We start from the raw sequence: 18,662 nt of genomic DNA, 5'->3' as shown, positions 1-18,662 counted from the left end.
AATATATTAAGTTTCCCTTTCTCAAATGCTTGTGCTAACTAACCTCGGCAAAATATATCCATGGCTTGAGTGCTTCCATCAAAAGCTTATTCAAATTCATACAAAACTGATAAACACAATCTATAGAAGTCCATATGAACCAATTTGTTACTAGCAAACACTGACCTTATTTCAGTTCAGTCTTCCTCATTCATGGATAAGGAAGTGGCAATATGAAAGGAGACCAGGGTTTCTTTTTTATTGCAAATCATTTGCTCCTGCAACACACAACAACTACTTTTGCAGAGGTAAATTGGGAAATTAACATTAATTTTACTTCCATTAACTGTAGCACAATATACAGACATTTCTATGAGCTTCCCATATACATCCTCGTTTTATCGCCGTGCAGCTCTACACTTCAATGCTTTTAAAGTTTTCTTCATGATCGGTGCAATCTCTTCAATAACAAGAAAACAAGAGAGACCAGTAAGGATTACAGCATAATACAAGTAATTTATGTGATAGTAGCATAATATTAAGCATATATGAATAGCCAGCTAGTTAAAGCAATTACTTTGATAATCTCTCCACTTACTTTTAATAGGCTTCTTTCCATCTTGAGTCATTCCATTTGAGCTAGAGCTTCCACTGCTGCTAGCAGAGTTCAGATTTGATGAATTATTGTTTCCATCTCTGCTTTCTGGAGACCTTTTTCTTTTAAAGCCAGGAAATTAAAAAAATAAAATAAAATTTTAATTAAGTTACTAGTGGCTTTGTCTCATCTGGAGAAAAATGCTGGCAGTGTTTTAACAAGTTTGCTTCATCATCAGTAGTGTGGTTATATATACAGTCATGGGATAACTCAGGTTAGGAGTCCCAAGTGGTCATCCAGCCCATTTACACCCTTGCATAGATTTTCTGTTAGATACGCCTCTTATTTACCCTTAAAAGATCAGACAATGATGGATCAAAATATTTAGCAACACCATGATAACTCATGATGGTCCACATTCAATTCTTTCCTATTTGTCTTTCTGAACAAGTGAACTAGCTCTCTGTCAGAAAACAAGAGCAAAGTGACACTGTGAGTTTTCAGCTGTGCTTTGTTGTTGTTTTTAAGTTAGGAATGCCTAGAAAAAGGCACAATAACCCTAACTGTTAGGTTAGATATACCAGTCAACAGGACAAGGCCTGAGGTAACCACAGGAGGCATCAGCTCTGTGCAGGACAGTTAAACCAACCCAGCATTTAGCTGCCAGCATGTCAGCAATCCAGGCAGCCTTGTATGCCTCAGGGCCAGTCATTAACGCCTGCTGCCAGTTAAACTACCACATGGCAAAATGCAAACAGCCTGCTGGGGATCTGCATGCCTGCCTCATGGCCCTCATAGCTCCTGCAAGTGAAGATTTCAGACGTACACAGTAAAACTGATGGAAGATTTTCAGAGAACGTGCTCAAAGAAGTGAATACATCTTGCCTAAACAAACTCATGCTTCTTAAAAAGGCAAAGCAGCAACCCTACTTACAGCTTCTTTCACACAACAGCAGATCCTCCTAGTTTATGATATGCAAATACATCGTTTAGTTGCTGGAGCAGAAAGGACATTTACATTACTGTACCTGAAGCACCAAACCAGAAGGCTAATCTGTCACAGATACAACCTCCCACAAGTTCACTGAAAGCAGAAACTGCATTCAAAGTGCTTTAACCTACTATATTGGTGGCAGGCTATCTTCTCACTGGTAACAGGATTTAGAAAGAACCTTCCTAATTTAATCACCCAAAGGTACAGCTGTGAAAAGGTCGTCTTTGGTATAAAAGCTTGTTTTAATAATTTCATACATGTGGGCTTTTGTTCCTGCCCCATGTCAGCACCATCTCAAACAGTAAGGCAGACAGCTCAGTAAATCAAGTTCCTGAAATCAGCAGACTTTGTTCTTATATACTTTCCCAGTGTTCTGTAGGTGGCTTTTTTGTTGTTTGGTTTTTGGGTGTTTTTCTCCCCTGTAAGCCTAGGTCAGTTTGTTTATCTAGTTCAGAGTCTTAGGCACAGAAACAATTACTCAGCACGACTACAGGCCCTGCAGCACAAGGACAGAAGCTATCTGAAAGCAATTCTGCTGACACTGTTATAGTAAGTTAGAGCAAGCCTTATCCTTGCAACAGCTGAAGTTTTATACTCCCAATTCCCAGTTGTCACTTTACATTCACATATTCAGCAGCCTGCATGACTGTTGGCAAATTCAGAGTAACCAAGAACAATTAGAACAGTTTTCACACAGAAATGATCATTTTGACAGAGCTAGTTGCATAACAGCTTTGTCAGCATGGGGACACCCGGACACTACGGAGAAAAGGGAGAGTGCAATGCTCAGCCACAGGCACAGCAAAGTAAGGGACCACAGCGCAAGATTCACACTGCCTGAATACAGGTATGTTTTTCCTCTTGGACAAGAGCAGATCAAAGCAAAAAAATGTCTTCATGTAGTTGAGAAGGCAGTTGAGGCTGGTGCCACAGCTGGTTTATCTCCCTATTACAGCCATTTTCTTGGGTGTAAGAGGAAATCATTAGGCCAGGAGAAATGGCAGGACAAACCCCACAACTCTTTTTTAGCTGTAGAACTGCCATGAACTAAGAGGTCAGAAACAAACAACAGAAATATTTGAGGAATCCTAATTTCCTGTTCCTCCAGAGATTAGTGTTAGCTGCTGCTACTGGACAGTCTGTTCCAGAGCAAAAGCCCAGTCAAGTGCGTTAATGGCTGTTGAGATTCTCTCTGGTTAGCCCCATCACTCCAGGACCTTATGCTAATAGAAGAATATGCAAGACTACTAAGCAGGTTTACAAATACAAAACATCAGCACTGGGGATCTCCCTAGGATGTCAAGCAGCATTAACGTAACCTACAGAAAAACAGTGGCCACTGACTCTTCAGCTGGGAGGATGAATTCATCAGCAACACACAGAAATATGCAATGACAACGCATACACAACAGAGCAGCAGACCAGACTTAAAAGGGAGTTATTTTCTAGCCACAAGCTGCTTAAGGAAGTGAACAGAGAGCTATGTATAACTTCAAAAACATTTTGCCAGCAAGTTTTTGTACTGGCATAGATGTCTCATCTCCAATTAAAAGCGCAGTACAGAACACTTACTTCCACTTATCTATGACATGAAGTTGGGTGACAGATCCTGCTGTTCCATGGATTCCCTGCTGTCGGCGAATGCTTCTGGGTGGCTTTGCTGCACTGGTCACATAAGCCATCTTTACTTGCCGGCCTAATGCAGAAGCAAGCAGCAGAGGAAATGTGACTTCCCCCCCCATTTTCTATGTTCAAAACTCAGTTAAGAATATGACTGTGCACCAATTTCTAAAAGTCTAACCAGTAAACTCAGGCTTGTCTACAATGTGCTGCACATATTACACATTAACATGCTGTATCAATGCATGCACTCATTTTGTGTGCATCCTTACTTGATGCCTTCTCCTAGATATACAGCATCAGTGATTAGAGCAAACATGTCACTAAGTCTCACATAGTAAGTCTCAAGAACAGAAGAGAGTGAGCTTTGAGAACTGAAAAGCTGCCCACAGATATTACCTTTCGGTTTCTCAGACTGAGCTGAAAGAATGTTTTTCGTAAGCATCTTCAGCTTTTCTTCTCTCTCATTGGAGAGTCTCAAGTACATTTCCCGCCAACATTCATATTCCAGGAGGCTCTCATTTTTAAAATCCCTCTGGCAGTGTTTCTTCCACAGGTGGTCAGACTCTTCTGTAAACGTCTTAGTTTGAACACAAGGTATTTTAAATCAAGATTTTTAAAGCAACATTTCTAAGCATACCTGCTTAGCTGAGACTGTAGACAAAGCCAGATCACCTGATGGAGTGCAGAACAGATCCCACCAGATGTGCTCTCGCATGACATAGAGTGCCATAGAGAGATGCCACCTTCAGCTTAGACATCCTGTAGCTCCAGCAGGGCTCTCTGGGTTAATGAGCTGTGCTTTCAGACTACATTTGTGTTTCCAGCACAGGCTCAGGCCATACCAGCTCTCAACTTCAGACACGCAGAGAAGTGACCAAGTTGCACCACAGAGTGCTACACACTTAGAACACCTATGTCCAAACACATCACGGAGCCAAAAGCTTAGCACTGTACATGAGAGACCGAGCACATGCAAACTGGGAAGTACCTGTGGTGACAGTTCATATGTGCTTTGCAATCTTTGCTGCTTTTAAACCTGAAAACACTTGGTCCTACTGTGCCTGCCAAATATTATGTCTTTGTTGTTGGCTTTTCCCCCCTCCCCCTCTTATTTTCAGGAAATAAAAATACTTTTATTACCCACAGTGACTTTCATTTAGACTTCAGTAATAATTCTCTCAAATGCTTTAAGTCCTAATAGTTAAGAAAGAAATAAGTATATCAGGCACAAAAAAAAAAACAAACACAGTGTAAGCCATTGAAGAACCTCTAACAAAAGGGGTGCAGGGAAGGCAGACAGATGCCCAGTCTCCTCTGTGATTCCCTGAAATTAACAAGGCAGAATTTACCGGATTACATTCCTCTACTCGCAACAACTGCTCTGGTGTGCAACGTGTTAGGACAGGCTCGAGGATCTCAAAGGGAACACCTCCTACTTCGTGCAGCACTACAACAGAGGACAGCACTCAGAATAGCTGGCGTGTTTTACTCAGTGTGTAGCACCACTTACCAAGCAGTTTAAAAATAAAATCGTAGCAAAAACAGAAGAACATGAGTTTTTAAGTCAGAGTATGAAAATACTTGACTTCAACAGACCCAAACTGACTGGCAGCAATACATGAGGATGGAATAAGCATCCTGGAATAGTTGCTGCCCCATCTTTACTGATAGGCATCACTCCCCTCTCTGCATACATAACAGAATGAACGACTTCTTGATCACTCATTCTAGTTTACATAAACAGACATTGTGAAGGGAAGTCAGGTGCTGTGGGTTTTTTTGGCTTTACAGGACCTCGTATTTTAACTAACAATTAGATCTTTTCTTTGAAGTTAAGCCTTCAAAACAAAGTTACATTTCAACATGATTACAAATCCAGTTTTATAAGTGCCTTTTGGTCTGCTCTGCCATTGTCTGTAGGGAGGGACGTCTATCTTCTAGAAGGCCAGCCTGGGCACAGAGACAGAAAAGAAATCAGATACTCATTCAGCACAGCCTGCTACAAAGCTCTTACAATACTCACAGTCAATATTATTTTGAAGCACACGGATGCACAGCTCATACAGTGTAAGCATCTTTGAAAGACAGACTGGTTTAGAGCCAGAGTAGACTTGCATCTTGGAGTTCAGTCTCCGTCCTGTGAATTGAACTATCTCACCGACTTGCTGGTGTGCTTCCACCACAGGCTCTAGGGGAGTCACCAAGAAGACATCAGCCAGGGTTTCCTCTACCTTCAGGCACATTACAAGGCTTTAACTATCCAGCTTTCAGAAAAATGGCTGTTAGTACACACAAATATTCATGTTTGTTTTGTAACATATAATGTACCTGTGTTGTAGTTCAGAGCCCTCATGACAGCAACTAACATCTAACAGCAAGACAGCAACTATGCTGAAAGTGTAATGCAAAGTGTAATTTGTGCTGCACAAACTCACATTAGGCTCACGTTACTTAGCTCAGGACAACTTGTATCAATTTTTGCATCTGGATGCTTAGAATTACATGAGCTGTATTGATATCTGGGTGGCTTCAAGCCACTAGTGCATCACATTCTATTGACCCTGGCAAGCCAGAAGGTGTAACAGCAATGATACTTCAAGACCACAGGGATGTGAAGTTCACTGAAACCTCACAGGAGCTGTGAGGGGAAACCACTGGCTCTTTGTGTCACCTACAAGTAAGGATGCAGCCACCTCCTCTGCTGAAGACAGAACTGGTTTTTCCCTAAGACAATTCCTACTAGGGCTATGCCCCCATGATAAGGCATAGATAGACTGGAGCAAAGATAGATAAATGGAGGCTGTAGAACGACTACCTGACCTACATCTCCTGTACCTCCATGGTAATCTTTTACAGCATTTCTTCATCTAGAAAGCTGTAGGAGGGAAGCCATTATATCTCCCTTCAGATTCAAAACTAGTTTCGCAGAAAAGTAATTGAAAGAAAGGTGGTTCTTCATCACAGAGAGAGGAGCTAACACAGCTTATTAGGAAAGGAGATGAAGACAGCCCTAGCTAGAGATGTAAAAGCGTGCTGTTTCAGATTTCTGAGCATTGCACACTACTTACCTTTAAAGTCAGCAGCATATGGGGGAGAGGAGATTAGGATGCCTGGCAGAAATTTAGGCAGTGGAGTATTAAGAAGATCTTGGAGTGATCCCACCTTGGCCTGTGCACAGTCAAGAAAACATTGCTTTGTTGTTACAAATATGGGTTTACTGAGGCTTAAAATAAAGTACAGAAAAAGATTAAGTGAGACCAAAAGTTACCTACAGTAACCGAAACTACTGCTTCTCTGCACTAAAATTCACTCACTGCATTGCTTTTCAGCATATACTTCCATGCTCTACCACCCATACTACATCACTGAAGGAACTTAGTGGGATATCTGCAGACAGTGCATAATCAGCAATTAAAGAAAGGAACAAATGTATTCAGCTAACAGGCTTACAGATAAATTGCTACTTGAGGTTACAGGCATGCAGTGAACGAGACAAAACTGCAAGATGACAAAAACAGGTTAGATGCTTAAAGGCAAGCTAAATGCCACGCTGGAGAAAAAAGCAAAAAACAGGCTTTAGAGCCGGTACTCCCTAGCCTCCAATACTGTGCTTGATAAGCCACATAGTCTGAAGTCCTCCTGGATATACCCCTTAAAAAGGTGATTTAAAAGCTCAGGAATCTGGTACGTGCTTCCACCAACATCCACCATTTTGGACAATCCCTAAATCAGGTCTTGGGCATCTCCTGGTTGTAAGCCAGGCACTTAGAACCCAGAAGCTGCATCCCCCCAAACTTTATTGCAGCTATCTTTAATAACTTTTCAAAACAAAAGCAAGATTCTTTGCTCAGCTTTCCCTCAATTCCCAAGCTTATGCTGGAGTATCATGCACAAGCCTCTATATTTCTCCATTGGCATAGAAGATGTCACATTTGTACTGCAGATCCTTCACAAAACAGAGAACCCCCAAAGCTTTCACATCACAATCATGATAAGAGATCCAAGAGACCTCGAATTCCCTCTGCACAAGCAGCTTCTTACAAAAGACCTAAATCATAAAGCATGTTTACTTAGTTTACTTTAATGCATTAGAAGTTTGTTTGTTCCCAATGCAGATCTAACTAATAAAGAGCTGCAGCTTCTTACAGAACAGCTGTGACACGCACAAACATCTGCTGCAACCATAAACTAAGCCAGTCAAGAGTGAAGCTGTGGGTAAAAAGCAGACTAGCAGATATTGATCAAAGACCACTGCCAGATAGGAAACAGCTGAAAAATGAGACAAATTGATTAAAACTGTCAGTACACAACAAATCTTTTCTGCCCAAATTACCCATAAATATTGGCCAATACAATGCAATTTATGTCAAAACCACACAATCTGTTCTTGAAATAAACATAGCTGAATTTCACTGAAAGAGGCTGGAACACTTATTTGTCTGCAGTTGGTCTGCTTTCATCTCAATTGCACAGTGGTTTACCTTTTTGCTGGGAGTTCCTGACTGATCATCTTCAGAGTTTTGTACTTTTTCTTCTCCCTCATTTGCATGAGAAAGCGTTGAAGTCTTTTGTGGTAATGAGCTGCTCTTCTGTTTACTGCACTTCTCTGGACGTTCACTTGTAGAACAAGCTTTCCTCTTTCTCTTTTTTGTAACCTGATCATAATTCAGGTAAGATTCAAAAGACATAGTAGGGGGCTCAAATTCCTCATCACCAGATAATTCGGCTTTGCTTCTCACAGCAAGTTTTTCTTTCAATTTCGTCACAATCTTAGCATCTCTCTGTTTGGAAGCATCCTTAGGCTTCTCCTTCTTTGGGAAGGAGTCTTTACCAGCTATACAGGAACGCTGCTTTTCTGGAGCTCTCCTGTCCTTGGAGGCTCTCTTTTTACAGTCACTCTCTTTAGCTTGAGGACTTGTCTCCAGGAAAGCATGTTTAGAACCACTGCCATGACATCTTCTGTTATCACGGTCTTTTTGAGACTCAGAGTCTCTATTTCGGTGCTTTTCTTCAATACAGTTACACTGCTTGTTCAACTTTCTAGATACAGACGAGCTACTGGAACTTTGGGAGGCTGGTACAGATGTTTTGGACTTCTCTGAAGGCTCTCCTTCCTTGGAAACTGAAGATTTTGTCTCATCTTTTTCAATGTTTTGTTTTCTTTCTCTGTGACCATTGCAACACAAAGGGAATTACACCCCATATACCCCAAGCAGATGTTAAATCCTTGAAGAAACAGCCTTTTTATTTAATAAAACAAAAGCATTAAATCACATCACATGGCATAATTCTTACAGGACTTGAAGTTTGAGTGCTGACTGGCTAATGGATCAAAGCAGTCACCGGTTTGTTCTCTAGTTATTCTGTAAAAGTAACATTCATTTCTGTGATTCTGTTTATGGGTTTGTCACAATGTATACTTGTCATTCCAAATACTTTTCTAAGATCTCCAAGTTCTATTGTATTAAATTACACTGCAGTATAATTAACCCCTCCAAAAAAAAAAAAGCAAGTTCACACCTACCTTTTGTTTTCTGGAGGAATGAGCTTTTTCCATTTCTTTACCAGGGATTTAGCTGCATTTCCAGCAGTGGCATGTTTCCTAAAACTGTTAACTGTTTTGCCTATGCCAGTTTCCTGTTAGAGAAAAGAACAAGAAAGATGAGTGAAACCAATCACAGAGAGCATCCCAAGTAAAACCACCTCTAAAACTGTTACAAACCATATTAGCATGGAAGTCTCAGTAGTCTTATGGCAGCTAAATAAGCACAGGCACTGCACTACAAGCAGAACTGAAAGCAAGGGATATAATTACAACCAAATATGGGGAACAAAAAACAGCCTTAGTTCATAAAGCCACTTTTCTCCGTTAAATGTACGTATATCAGAACTTCCACTTGGTCTGAACATTTACGCCCACAAAATGGATACTGCTAAAGTAAACTAATTTAATCAATTCAGGTCTTCTTCAGGCTTATATATGTACAGTGTAGCATATTAGACAGCACATATGAGCACTGTATTGTAATCAAAAAACAATCTCAGAAAGGAGTATTACAAGGCAGAGGTGCCTGAGAAGCAGACTTCATATGAGTAACCTCAGTCACAGCTACAGAATAAACCCTTGATATTTAAGATCCACCACGTTCACTGTTCTATACTTCAGTTATTTTCACATCATTGTTGAGCCTTCAGATCTTGCTCTGCTGAGTTCTATGTTGTCTGAGCAGAACTATCCTGCAAACTTTTTGGCTATATAGTCACCACGGGTGAATTTTTCAATCCTGTGCTATCTCTGATTCATAAGCTCTCACTTTTAAGATGCATGCAAACTCTGGAATTTAAGTCAACAGCAATCTAGTACTGCTCTTGCTTACTAGTTAAGGGATGCTCCTATAAGTTGTGAAGGGTGGTAGTTCACCTCTCTCCCATTGCTCAGAGGGCTAGCTGGGCATCGGTTGGGGTGGTGAGCAATTGCTTGTGCATTACTTGTTATATACACATTTATATATATAGATAGATTAGTTATACATTTTTATTTATATATACACTCAATTATTTATCCCCTTTTCCTTTTCTCTGTTTCCATAAACTGTTTCATCTCAACCTACTAGTCCCATCCCACTGGGAAGAAGGGGAAGAAGTGAGTGAACACTCGTGTGGTGCTCAGCCACCTGCCATGTCAAACCACAGCACCATGCCAGTGCAGCATTTACATTCCTAGAAGAGCTTTAAATAAATACATGGGACCTTCAATTGTTTAATAACTCTTTCCTCTACTTCTCTTGAAGGCTTCCATCGCAGTCTATCACACTGTAGCACGCAAGCATGCTGGAAACATCAGTTGCCTATGGAAGTCCCTTGTCATTTTAAAAAATTTACAATTCACATGAAGATTACTTCATTTTCCAAAATAAATACCAAAATATTGCTGTATCCTAGCAGAAGCCATCTGCCCTTAGGCAGGTGAATGCCTTTGCCTAAATAAGCTGGCCAAATAATTACCATATTTTTCTCTTATTCTGCAAGGAGCTCTCTCATAACACACATTTTTCCTCTTTCCAACATACAGACATATTGCCAAAGTAACCAGGAGCTTCCTAAACCAGTGTGAGAATTTCTAGTGCAAAACCTGACAGGATGTAGTTTGGGTAAGGACACAAAAGAGAAGTATTACTATAACTTGGGACACCTGCTCTTTAAATGCAAGATGCTAACCCAGGGCAGCTAGTTAGAGACACATTTAGGCAACTGACCTAATCAATCACCCACAATTGTTTCATCTTAAGCACTGATCTGAAAGCAATTGTAAAGCAAAAGGAAACCAGCCTTAAATAGCAAAGCTTCCTCTAGACATTCAGATCTGCTCAGTACTAACATTGCTGCTCCAATGCTGCATTTGTCAAGTTGCACAGTCTCTGGAGAAGTCTCCAGAGCTTGTTATACAGAGTTCTAAATGAACAATGGCTAAGAGTCAGAACTACAAGATGTAACACTGCTCACTGCTTCTGGGACAGCACATCCCTGAATTTTGAACTTTTCCATAGTCATTCACTGTGTAAGGTTATTACTGGTCACTTACTGTTAGAATATCCAGTGATATATCCAAATCCCGTAGTAGCTCAAGTACTTTCAGAATCTGGAAGGAAATATTCAAATTTTATTATATTTAGACATACGACTGTAAATCCTGTCCTGCTTTTCCTCATCCCCATTGCTGTGTTTAAACAATAAAGCTTGAGTAACATCCAGTAAATCCAGGAAAATGTGAGCACGTATGTGTAGTATAGGAGTGCAATATAAGAAGTCTGTGCTGTGAACCAGTGCTGTTCTGCTATACCCCAAACTGCAGTAACACCAGAAAATCCAATAAGTATGAACTTAGTACTACAGCGATTACATTAGAGATCAATAACACAGCAGCACATGCTGCATACACGGCCCACTCCTGTTATGTCAGTGACCCTGCTCCAACACAGAGCTCATTCAAAGGCTGCGCTATGGAGAAACAGGACCTTGCAGAAAGCAGGGAGCCTCCACTCTCCTTCACCATTCAAGGCCAAGAGGAACCAAGCCCCAAGGCGTTCAGTGTGAAAAACAACAGGTTTTGAATCCTTAACTGCTGTTTGTATGCTAATAAGACCAAATCAAGCTACAACAGCTGTTGTTTCACATCAGCAGAGCATGTAGTTTTGATTAAATGCTGCTGTTGTGTGTTTGCTTTTTTTGTTTTTATAAGTAGGAATGTATTTTTCAAATACATACTAAATGGCCCATTTTCTTTTGAGAGGGTTTTTTAAAAAAAGAAATACAGAAGTTCCATTTGTAAACAGAGTATGAATTTCTTTGATGATGGGTCAGCAGCACACCTGAGTCTTGTGTTTGAGTACACACAATTTGCCTTATCCTTCACAAACACCTACGAAGCTGTGTTATGCAATGACAAAATTAATGTGTTACTGAAATTACAGGATGTTGTAGGGCTCCAGCAAAGCCTGGAACAATTATCTGGGTTTTCAGATCATTACCACTTCTAAATGCAATGGCAGGAGCCTGCTGGAATGCAAAGATAATAATCCAAAAACTTTTTGAACTTCAGTAATAGCAATGATGGTTTAAGTAACAAATGCCAGAATAACTGCCATTTAGCAGATTAGATACTGCTTCCGAATAATAGCAGGAGGCAAAGGGTATTAAAAATAAGTGAGCAGCACTGTTTATGAAAAAGTTACAAGCTATATTACAGGGTTGTTTTTCTCTACAATGATTCCCTGTTCATCGCAGGGGAGTTGGACTCAATGGCCTTCAGAGGTCCCTTCCAACTCTAAGGATTCTGTGATAAACCTCACTATTCCTGGAGTACACTGGAAGCAGAGTATCACTGAACTTTGTCGTGCAGAGGCTCTATCAGTGTATCTGGCATGCAGTTCTTCCTCTCACACACCTGTGCTGCAGTACAGTTACTGAAATCTGAAGAACTTCAAGAGAAATGTTGCACAGCCTAGCAAGAAATTAAAACCAGTTTTCCATCTCAGGAGAATGGCTCATCCTCCTCAGGATGTTACAAGCTTGATGGCTACCTTGCCCTGGACTCTTCACAGATCCAGCCCACGAGCTGAAGACCTATCCTAAAAAAACCCCACCAGGAAAAAAATACACGCTGCAAAGATGCTTACGAAGTTCAGTAATTGCTGACAATGCTAATTACAAGCATTAAAAACTAAGTTATTAGTGTCAATTTTAGCTAATTTAGTTCATTATTAACATTATACTCGTTCAATTTATTTTGCAACCAGAAGGAAGTAACCCATTGCTGAGCAGGTACATTTCACTCTGTAGGCGGACTAGATAATCAAGCAGTACAAATCACTGGGAATAAATCCCACAGAGACACACCACAGTGCTAAAAGATGTTGTCATCAAGCTACAGAGACAATGGGGATTTGGAGCATTTTCTCTCGAGGGGTTAATTTATAGAGCTGAGTTCATTTCAGAAGAATCTCTGAAACAGATTCAGGAAGCAAGCAATTACTACTCATACAGCTTCAGAATAGGCTGTGTTGTACAAGTACCCAGATGACAAGCAGGTCTGAAAACAGCACGTCTTAATGAAAGACAAAACTTCCAGTGTTTTCTAAGACAAAGTCCACACTGCTCAGTTTGCTTTCCTGAGATGGATATCACATTTGCAGAAGTAAGACAAAACACAAGAGTTTCATTAAGAAGAAAGCACAAAGCAATTACCAAGTGCTAAAAGTCCCTAGAAGAGGGACTCGTGAGAGCAGGGCATAGCTCAGCCTGCTGCAAGACCTGCAGCCACGCATCTGAGGGACTGCTGAAGGAGAGAGCTCTGTCCACCTGCATACACAGCATGAATGGACAGAAGCACAGCCTCACAGACAAACGGACAGCCAGCACACACATGCCAACAGAGCAAGCTGTGATGAAGGAGAGGAGGCATCTGGAAGCAGAAGGCAAAGGCAAGAAGCACGTGACCAGCTTTCTGGAGTGAAAACTGAAAGCAGAGCAGTGATGAGAACAGGGCCAAGTACACCAGGCATGTCTGCCACCAGCACACCTCCTGCACAGAGCCCTGGCATCACCTCCCTTCTGGCTGAGCCAGACCCTCAGAAGGATGGGGCCCACTACAGGCCCCCAGGCCACCAGTGCCCAGTGACTCATTTCATCTCACCACAACAACTACTTTTCTTTTCCTCCCTCCTCTTCCTCACGCCTTCAAAGGGTTCCTTATGATTGCTTAGCCTGTTCTTCTCACTAACAGAGATCATCACATTCCAGCAAGTTGTGAATCTACATCAAGACCTCCTGAAAGAGCACTGCCCAAAGAGCCTTTGGATGCTCCCTCTCTGGAGGCACTCAAGACCAGGCTGGATGGGGCTGTGAGCAACCTGGAGGTGTCCCTGCCTATAGCACAGGGGTTGGAACTACATGATCTTCAAGGTCTCTTCCAACTCAAACCTATGATTCTGTGATTAAAGATGTTAGAAAACCCGGTGCAATCCCAAGTGAGGCACTTGTATGATACGCTCAGTTGTCCTCACTAAATAACCCTGTTTCCAGATAAATAAAAAGTATAGCTTTGCTTTCAACCATTGACTCTCATTATCTTTCTGCTAACTAACAGGGTATAAGATTACCTTTTCCACAGCTTTAGGGCCAAACAGATTGAGTTCTTGAGCTTCAGAAGCTGTGCTAGCCATAACTACAGCCATTCTGTTGCCACTGATAAAAAAAATCTTTTCAGCTTGAAACAGCTTTTTTTTTTTTTTTTTTTTAATAACAGCTCCCAGAGCAAGACATAATATTCCTGTAATATTCCTAAAATAATATGGCAGTAGTAACAACATAAACTAACAAATGCTAACTACCCAAAGATAGCATTTATTCCATCAGCCACTGCATTGTACTGCAATTTCATGCTCAAGCGTTAACACATCAGAGCTCCAAATCATTTTCTGAGTCAGTGCTTTCCAAAATACAGTCTCCTATCTGGAATGACCTATATTCATGGCTTCTAGCTGTGACTTTCCACTGAGCCATGTTAAAATGCATGCTGCTCAAATGAGCACAGCCTTGCACGTGATCAAGGCTGCTCAAATTCTTTGTTATTTGATGCAAAGTTACTTTTGTACTTGTAACATTTTACTGCAACGCTCGCTGTCTTCTAAATTAAGAAAGATTTGAGTAAGATCCAGTCAAGAAGAGATGCGTAATCACTTCCCCCCCTAAAAAACATTTCTTTCTGATGAGGGCTGTCACTTATTTTTGCTGAGAGCAATTTCAGTCCGTTTTACGTATTGCATCAGGTATGTAATACTGCTACAGTAACCAACATCATAGCAGCAAGTCAAATGCTTTAAGAGATTTTACGTATATTTGTGACAGGTAGTATCAGCTGAATACAAAATGAGTTTGGTGGTACACATCTACACGAACTCTCGTCAAGTGGCACTGATCATAGCACCAAGCTTTAATTTTACACCAGTTGCACCTTACACGCAACATTTCACAGCTGCTCATTAAAATGCTTCACAGTCTTCAGTGGGACAACAGCACAAAGAAACGGTTTTGTTCATGGTTTCTTTTTTCAGACCTGATGAACTCCTCTACTTTCTTAAGGCTCATTCAATATCTTAATCACCAGTTCTGCGCGTTTTTTGGTCAGTTCTTTCTCTCCAGAATAGCCATCAAACCTGACACACTGCAAAGCTTTTAAGATGAACAGCTGATGTTCTGAATCTTTCCTGGTTCCTGTCATACCCAAGTACTTGGTAGTTAGTAAGAACAGTGACAAAATCAGACAAAGAAGCATGGAACAGAAATATTCAGTGACACCAACACCTACCTGCGATACTAATTTATTAATCTTTCTGCACTTATTTAAAACATTCCTCTTTACCTTTAAATATGCCACAAATGTTTTCTTACTAGACTTGCCTTTTATTACTAGCACAGTTCATGCCTGCCAATTTCCAGTTATCAGTTTCTCCCTTCCCTCCTCCTTATCCCTTGCTACTTATAGCTATTTCTATCTCACCAGACACAGCTCTACCAAGGCCTGCAGAAGTGCTACAGCACCACCATTAGACCCAGCTGACACAGCTCTTGCTTTTAGCTCATACGAGGTAAAAACTATGCATCTCCTTGCTTACAGAGCCAAATCCACCTCACCAGGACCATCCACATTTTTGTCTCTTAAGCTGTCTGTGCTTTAAAAGCCCTTAAGAAGTTACTTCTGGAATCGTTTCTCTCTTCTCCCTTCCCACCTTCTGTTCAGAACTGCATATCAACACTAAAGTTTAGATATAAGGAAAAGATTCTTTTACAGTGAGGCTGCTGAGGCACTGGAACAGGTCACCTCATCTTGTGGCTGATGCCCCATCCCTGGAGACTTTCAAGGTGAGGCTGGATCAGGCCCTGGGCAACTGGATCTAGCTGTGGTGCCCCTGTTCATCACAGGGGAATACATGGCCCTCAGAGAGGCACCTTTCAACTCTAGGGATTCTATCAATCATAAACAAATTGTAAAGACTAAAATCTGATCATTTCTGTAGCACAAGAACTGCAAGGTCAAACACCTGAAGTACCTCCTGCACACAGGTATTTCATTTGACAGAAAAAGCTTATAGAATCAGCATTAGGAAGACAAATCATTAGTGGCCAATAAAAACATTTTTCAACATGTATAAACACACACAGTAGATCTGAACATAGTAATGAAGATTTTTTAAGTTTATTACCCACCAAGGACAACACAAATTAAGCACTCTTTGCCTCCAAGTACTTTCACAAACTTGCATCAACTTCCAACACCCTGCAAACCGACCAACCCACCACCAAAGCGTGCTTTCTATTTTCAGCTAGAATTCAGCCCTTCAAGAAGCTCTGGTTTGGTTGCTTATCTTTACAGTCCCTTTGGAGTACACTATCTTTTGTCAAACGACATTCACTAGGAAACAGCCTGCCAGATTCCTGCATCGCTCCCACAGGGAGTGCCTTCTCTCCTTCTCCGTGCCTCAAAACCTGAGGAGGGCCCATCTTACGTGGCCCTGAACCACTCTGAACGGATGCATTCTTAGTGCAGGCGCCCCTTATCTGCTCCCTGCAGCTACAGAGCAGCCCTGCTCTCCCACAGGTAGCTTAATTCCTCCCAGGTAGGAGGGCAGCCCTATTCTCCCCCATACCAGGGCCATGAACGCAGGATGTATCAGATCCCACACTGCGCTCCATCAGAGCGCACCCGGAACGCTTCTCTCACTGCGAGAAGCCCTTAGGAACACAGCACGGAGCACCGCCGCAGCTCAGCTCTGGATCTCCAGCCAGGGCAGGACCCGACAGCGCCGCTGCCGCACAGCGCGCTCCAGGCACAGCAGCGCTGTACCCAGTATTCAGCCTTTCTCCTTGACACCGCCCTAACAAGCTCTAACAGGCCCAGCAGCCTCGACTCAGCTGCCTCGACTCAGCTACCTCCGCAGGCTCCTCCGCGCGGCTCAGACGCGACTTGAGCGCCCGCACGCTGCTCCGCACCGCGCTCCGCCCCTCCGCCATCGCCGCGGCCCAGAGCCCCGTCCCTCCCCCGCTCGCCCCACTTGTAGCCTAAGGGCGGTGCCTCCCCGCCCCGGCCTCGCCCTCCCGTCCCGAGGCGGGGCCGCAGTGCGCTGCCCGGCCCGCAGGGGGAGCGCCCGGCCGCTCCGATGCTGCCTCCGGGCTCCCTGCCCGCCGGATGCTCTGCTGGGCCCGGGGATTGCTTGGCCATGGGGCGCAGCGGGATGGATTCTCCACGAGACCTCGCAGAGAGAGATCTCAACACAGTGGAAGGCTTGCAGCCACTCACCACATGGAGTTTAGCACGAGTGAACGCTGGATTCTGTGCCTGGGACAGAGCAACCCCAGATATTCATACGGACTGGGAGCTGAGAGGCTGGAGAGCAGCCCCATGGAAAGGGAGCTGGGGTTCTGGTTGATGACGAGTCGGACAAAGCCAGCAGTGTGCCCGGCAGCCCAAAGGGCCAACGCACCCTGCAGTGCCCCAGGCCCAGCGCTGCCTCCGGGAGAGCTCTGCTCTATGCTGTGCGGCCTCACTGTCTTATCGTCATGATCTAAATACGGGCTTTGGAGAAGCATAATGCTTGGCTGACTATACGCAAAGGGTTCCGAGCCAACAAACCAATCAGGATCTAAAGCTGAGCCACAATTTTGCTAACATTTTTAGTGGAACAGGGCAGATCTCCACATAGCCGTAGCTGTGATGCTAGCATTCCGCCAACAGAACAGAACACACTAACTTTAAAAACAAGGCTTTACAGTTACCAGAAAGTGTGCAGCAATGGTGCTGCATGGAGTATAAAAGATTGCCTTGAGGGTTGCCTAGAAATCCCTATTTTAGAAGTCTTCTCTATTGCCAGTTCTGGTTCATGTCTGTGCAGATAACAGCAGTTATAGTGGTTTACTGTTCTACAAACAAATCTCTTGAAATTTTGGGGGTTTTTTCCCCTAAAGAATGTTAAAATCTTAACACAGGACCTGCTGCATGGATTGATAGCATTGCCCTTAGCCGCTCACAACTGATTATGGAGAAAATTAAATATTTTTTCCCCCAACATTCACTCATAGCTAAAAGGATATATCTTTACAAACTTAACATCACTGCCAAAATGCACCATTCTGTCTCTTAAAAGGCCATAATTCGTAACTAGTTTGCTAGGATTTACATTTTCTATGGAACATTATCAAACTATTTGTATAGTAATTAATTTCTATCTCATTGGAAAGGAAATAATCAGAATGACAAGAGATTATTATCAAGATATCGAGGAAATAATGTGAAGAATATTTGAGAATTAAAAAAAAAAATCTTAAAGTTTGAATTTTAAAGATGCATCACAACCCGCAGCCAACGCTGCTACTATTTGCTTTTGAAGAGACTTTGCTGTGTGCAAATGAATGGAAAATGAGAATGACAGTTCCAAGATCAGCTTGGATGCTACATAACAGCCTCTGGTCTGGAGGCTGAGTGAGTAAGGGTCTCATGGTTTTGCCCTGAGGTACAACCAGAGTTTCAGAACGATGGAAATTATTTGACTGTGTCAGCATTAATATACATAAATGCTGAGGCCTGCCCCCCCATGATGGTTATCTCTGTCCTGCACAGCACAGCTCAAAGCTTGTTCAGCCTTTTCTGGAAATAAGAACTTAGTGCTGTATTGTATTCCTCATTGTAGTCTGTGTGATATTTCTACTGCAGCAAATCATGTAGGGATATTGGAAATGTATTTTAAAGACTAAATAAGAGTTGAATTTATTTTACTGTTTCCAAATACGTTTTTCAGAGCTGGTATTAAAATTAGAATGATATATTTTTTCTACACAACATGACAGTGTATTCTTCCTGGAGAATAAATGTCCTCGATATCAAATAAGCTCACCAAAAAATGTCAGATAAGAAATTCT

The 18,662-nt window shown here is 42.2% G+C and overlaps 1 protein-coding gene across 4 annotated transcripts in view; it reads right to left on the bottom strand.

Moving 5' to 3' along the window:
- Positions 1-213: 213 nt before the first annotated feature.
- The window catches only part of LOC122184881 (elongin-A-like), a 58,162-nt gene continuing 39,713 nt past the window's right edge, over positions 214-18,662 (bottom strand). For 2 of the 4 annotated variants that reach the window (XM_042880214.1, XM_042880234.1), the window contains 9 exons: positions 8,716-8,828; positions 7,673-8,357; positions 6,260-6,359; positions 5,215-5,379; positions 4,541-4,638; positions 3,588-3,768; positions 3,141-3,264; positions 578-696; positions 214-439 (listed from right to left, as the gene is read on the bottom strand). In XM_042880214.1, coding sequence (XP_042736148.1) covers positions 378-439; positions 578-696; positions 3,141-3,264; positions 3,588-3,768; positions 4,541-4,638; positions 5,215-5,379; positions 6,260-6,359; positions 7,673-8,357; positions 8,716-8,828 — 1,647 coding nt within the window. In that variant the 3' untranslated portion in view covers positions 214-377. Of the gene's footprint in view, positions 440-577; positions 697-3,140; positions 3,265-3,587; positions 3,769-4,540; positions 4,639-5,214; positions 5,380-6,259; positions 6,360-7,672; positions 8,358-8,715; positions 8,829-10,773; positions 10,831-16,679; positions 16,761-18,662 lie in introns of those variants that run through there. The other 2 variants (XM_042880205.1, XM_042880224.1) reach the window with 2 other exon arrangements.

Source organism: Lagopus leucura, unplaced genomic scaffold, assembly GCF_019238085.1.
Source record: "Lagopus leucura isolate 7727_CA_CO unplaced genomic scaffold, USGS_WTPT01 Super-Scaffold_73, whole genome shotgun sequence".
Lineage (NCBI taxonomy): Eukaryota > Metazoa > Chordata > Aves > Galliformes > Phasianidae > Lagopus > Lagopus leucura.
The sequence above is the reverse complement of the archived record's forward strand: the minus strand, read 5'-3'. Positions and strand labels throughout refer to the sequence as shown.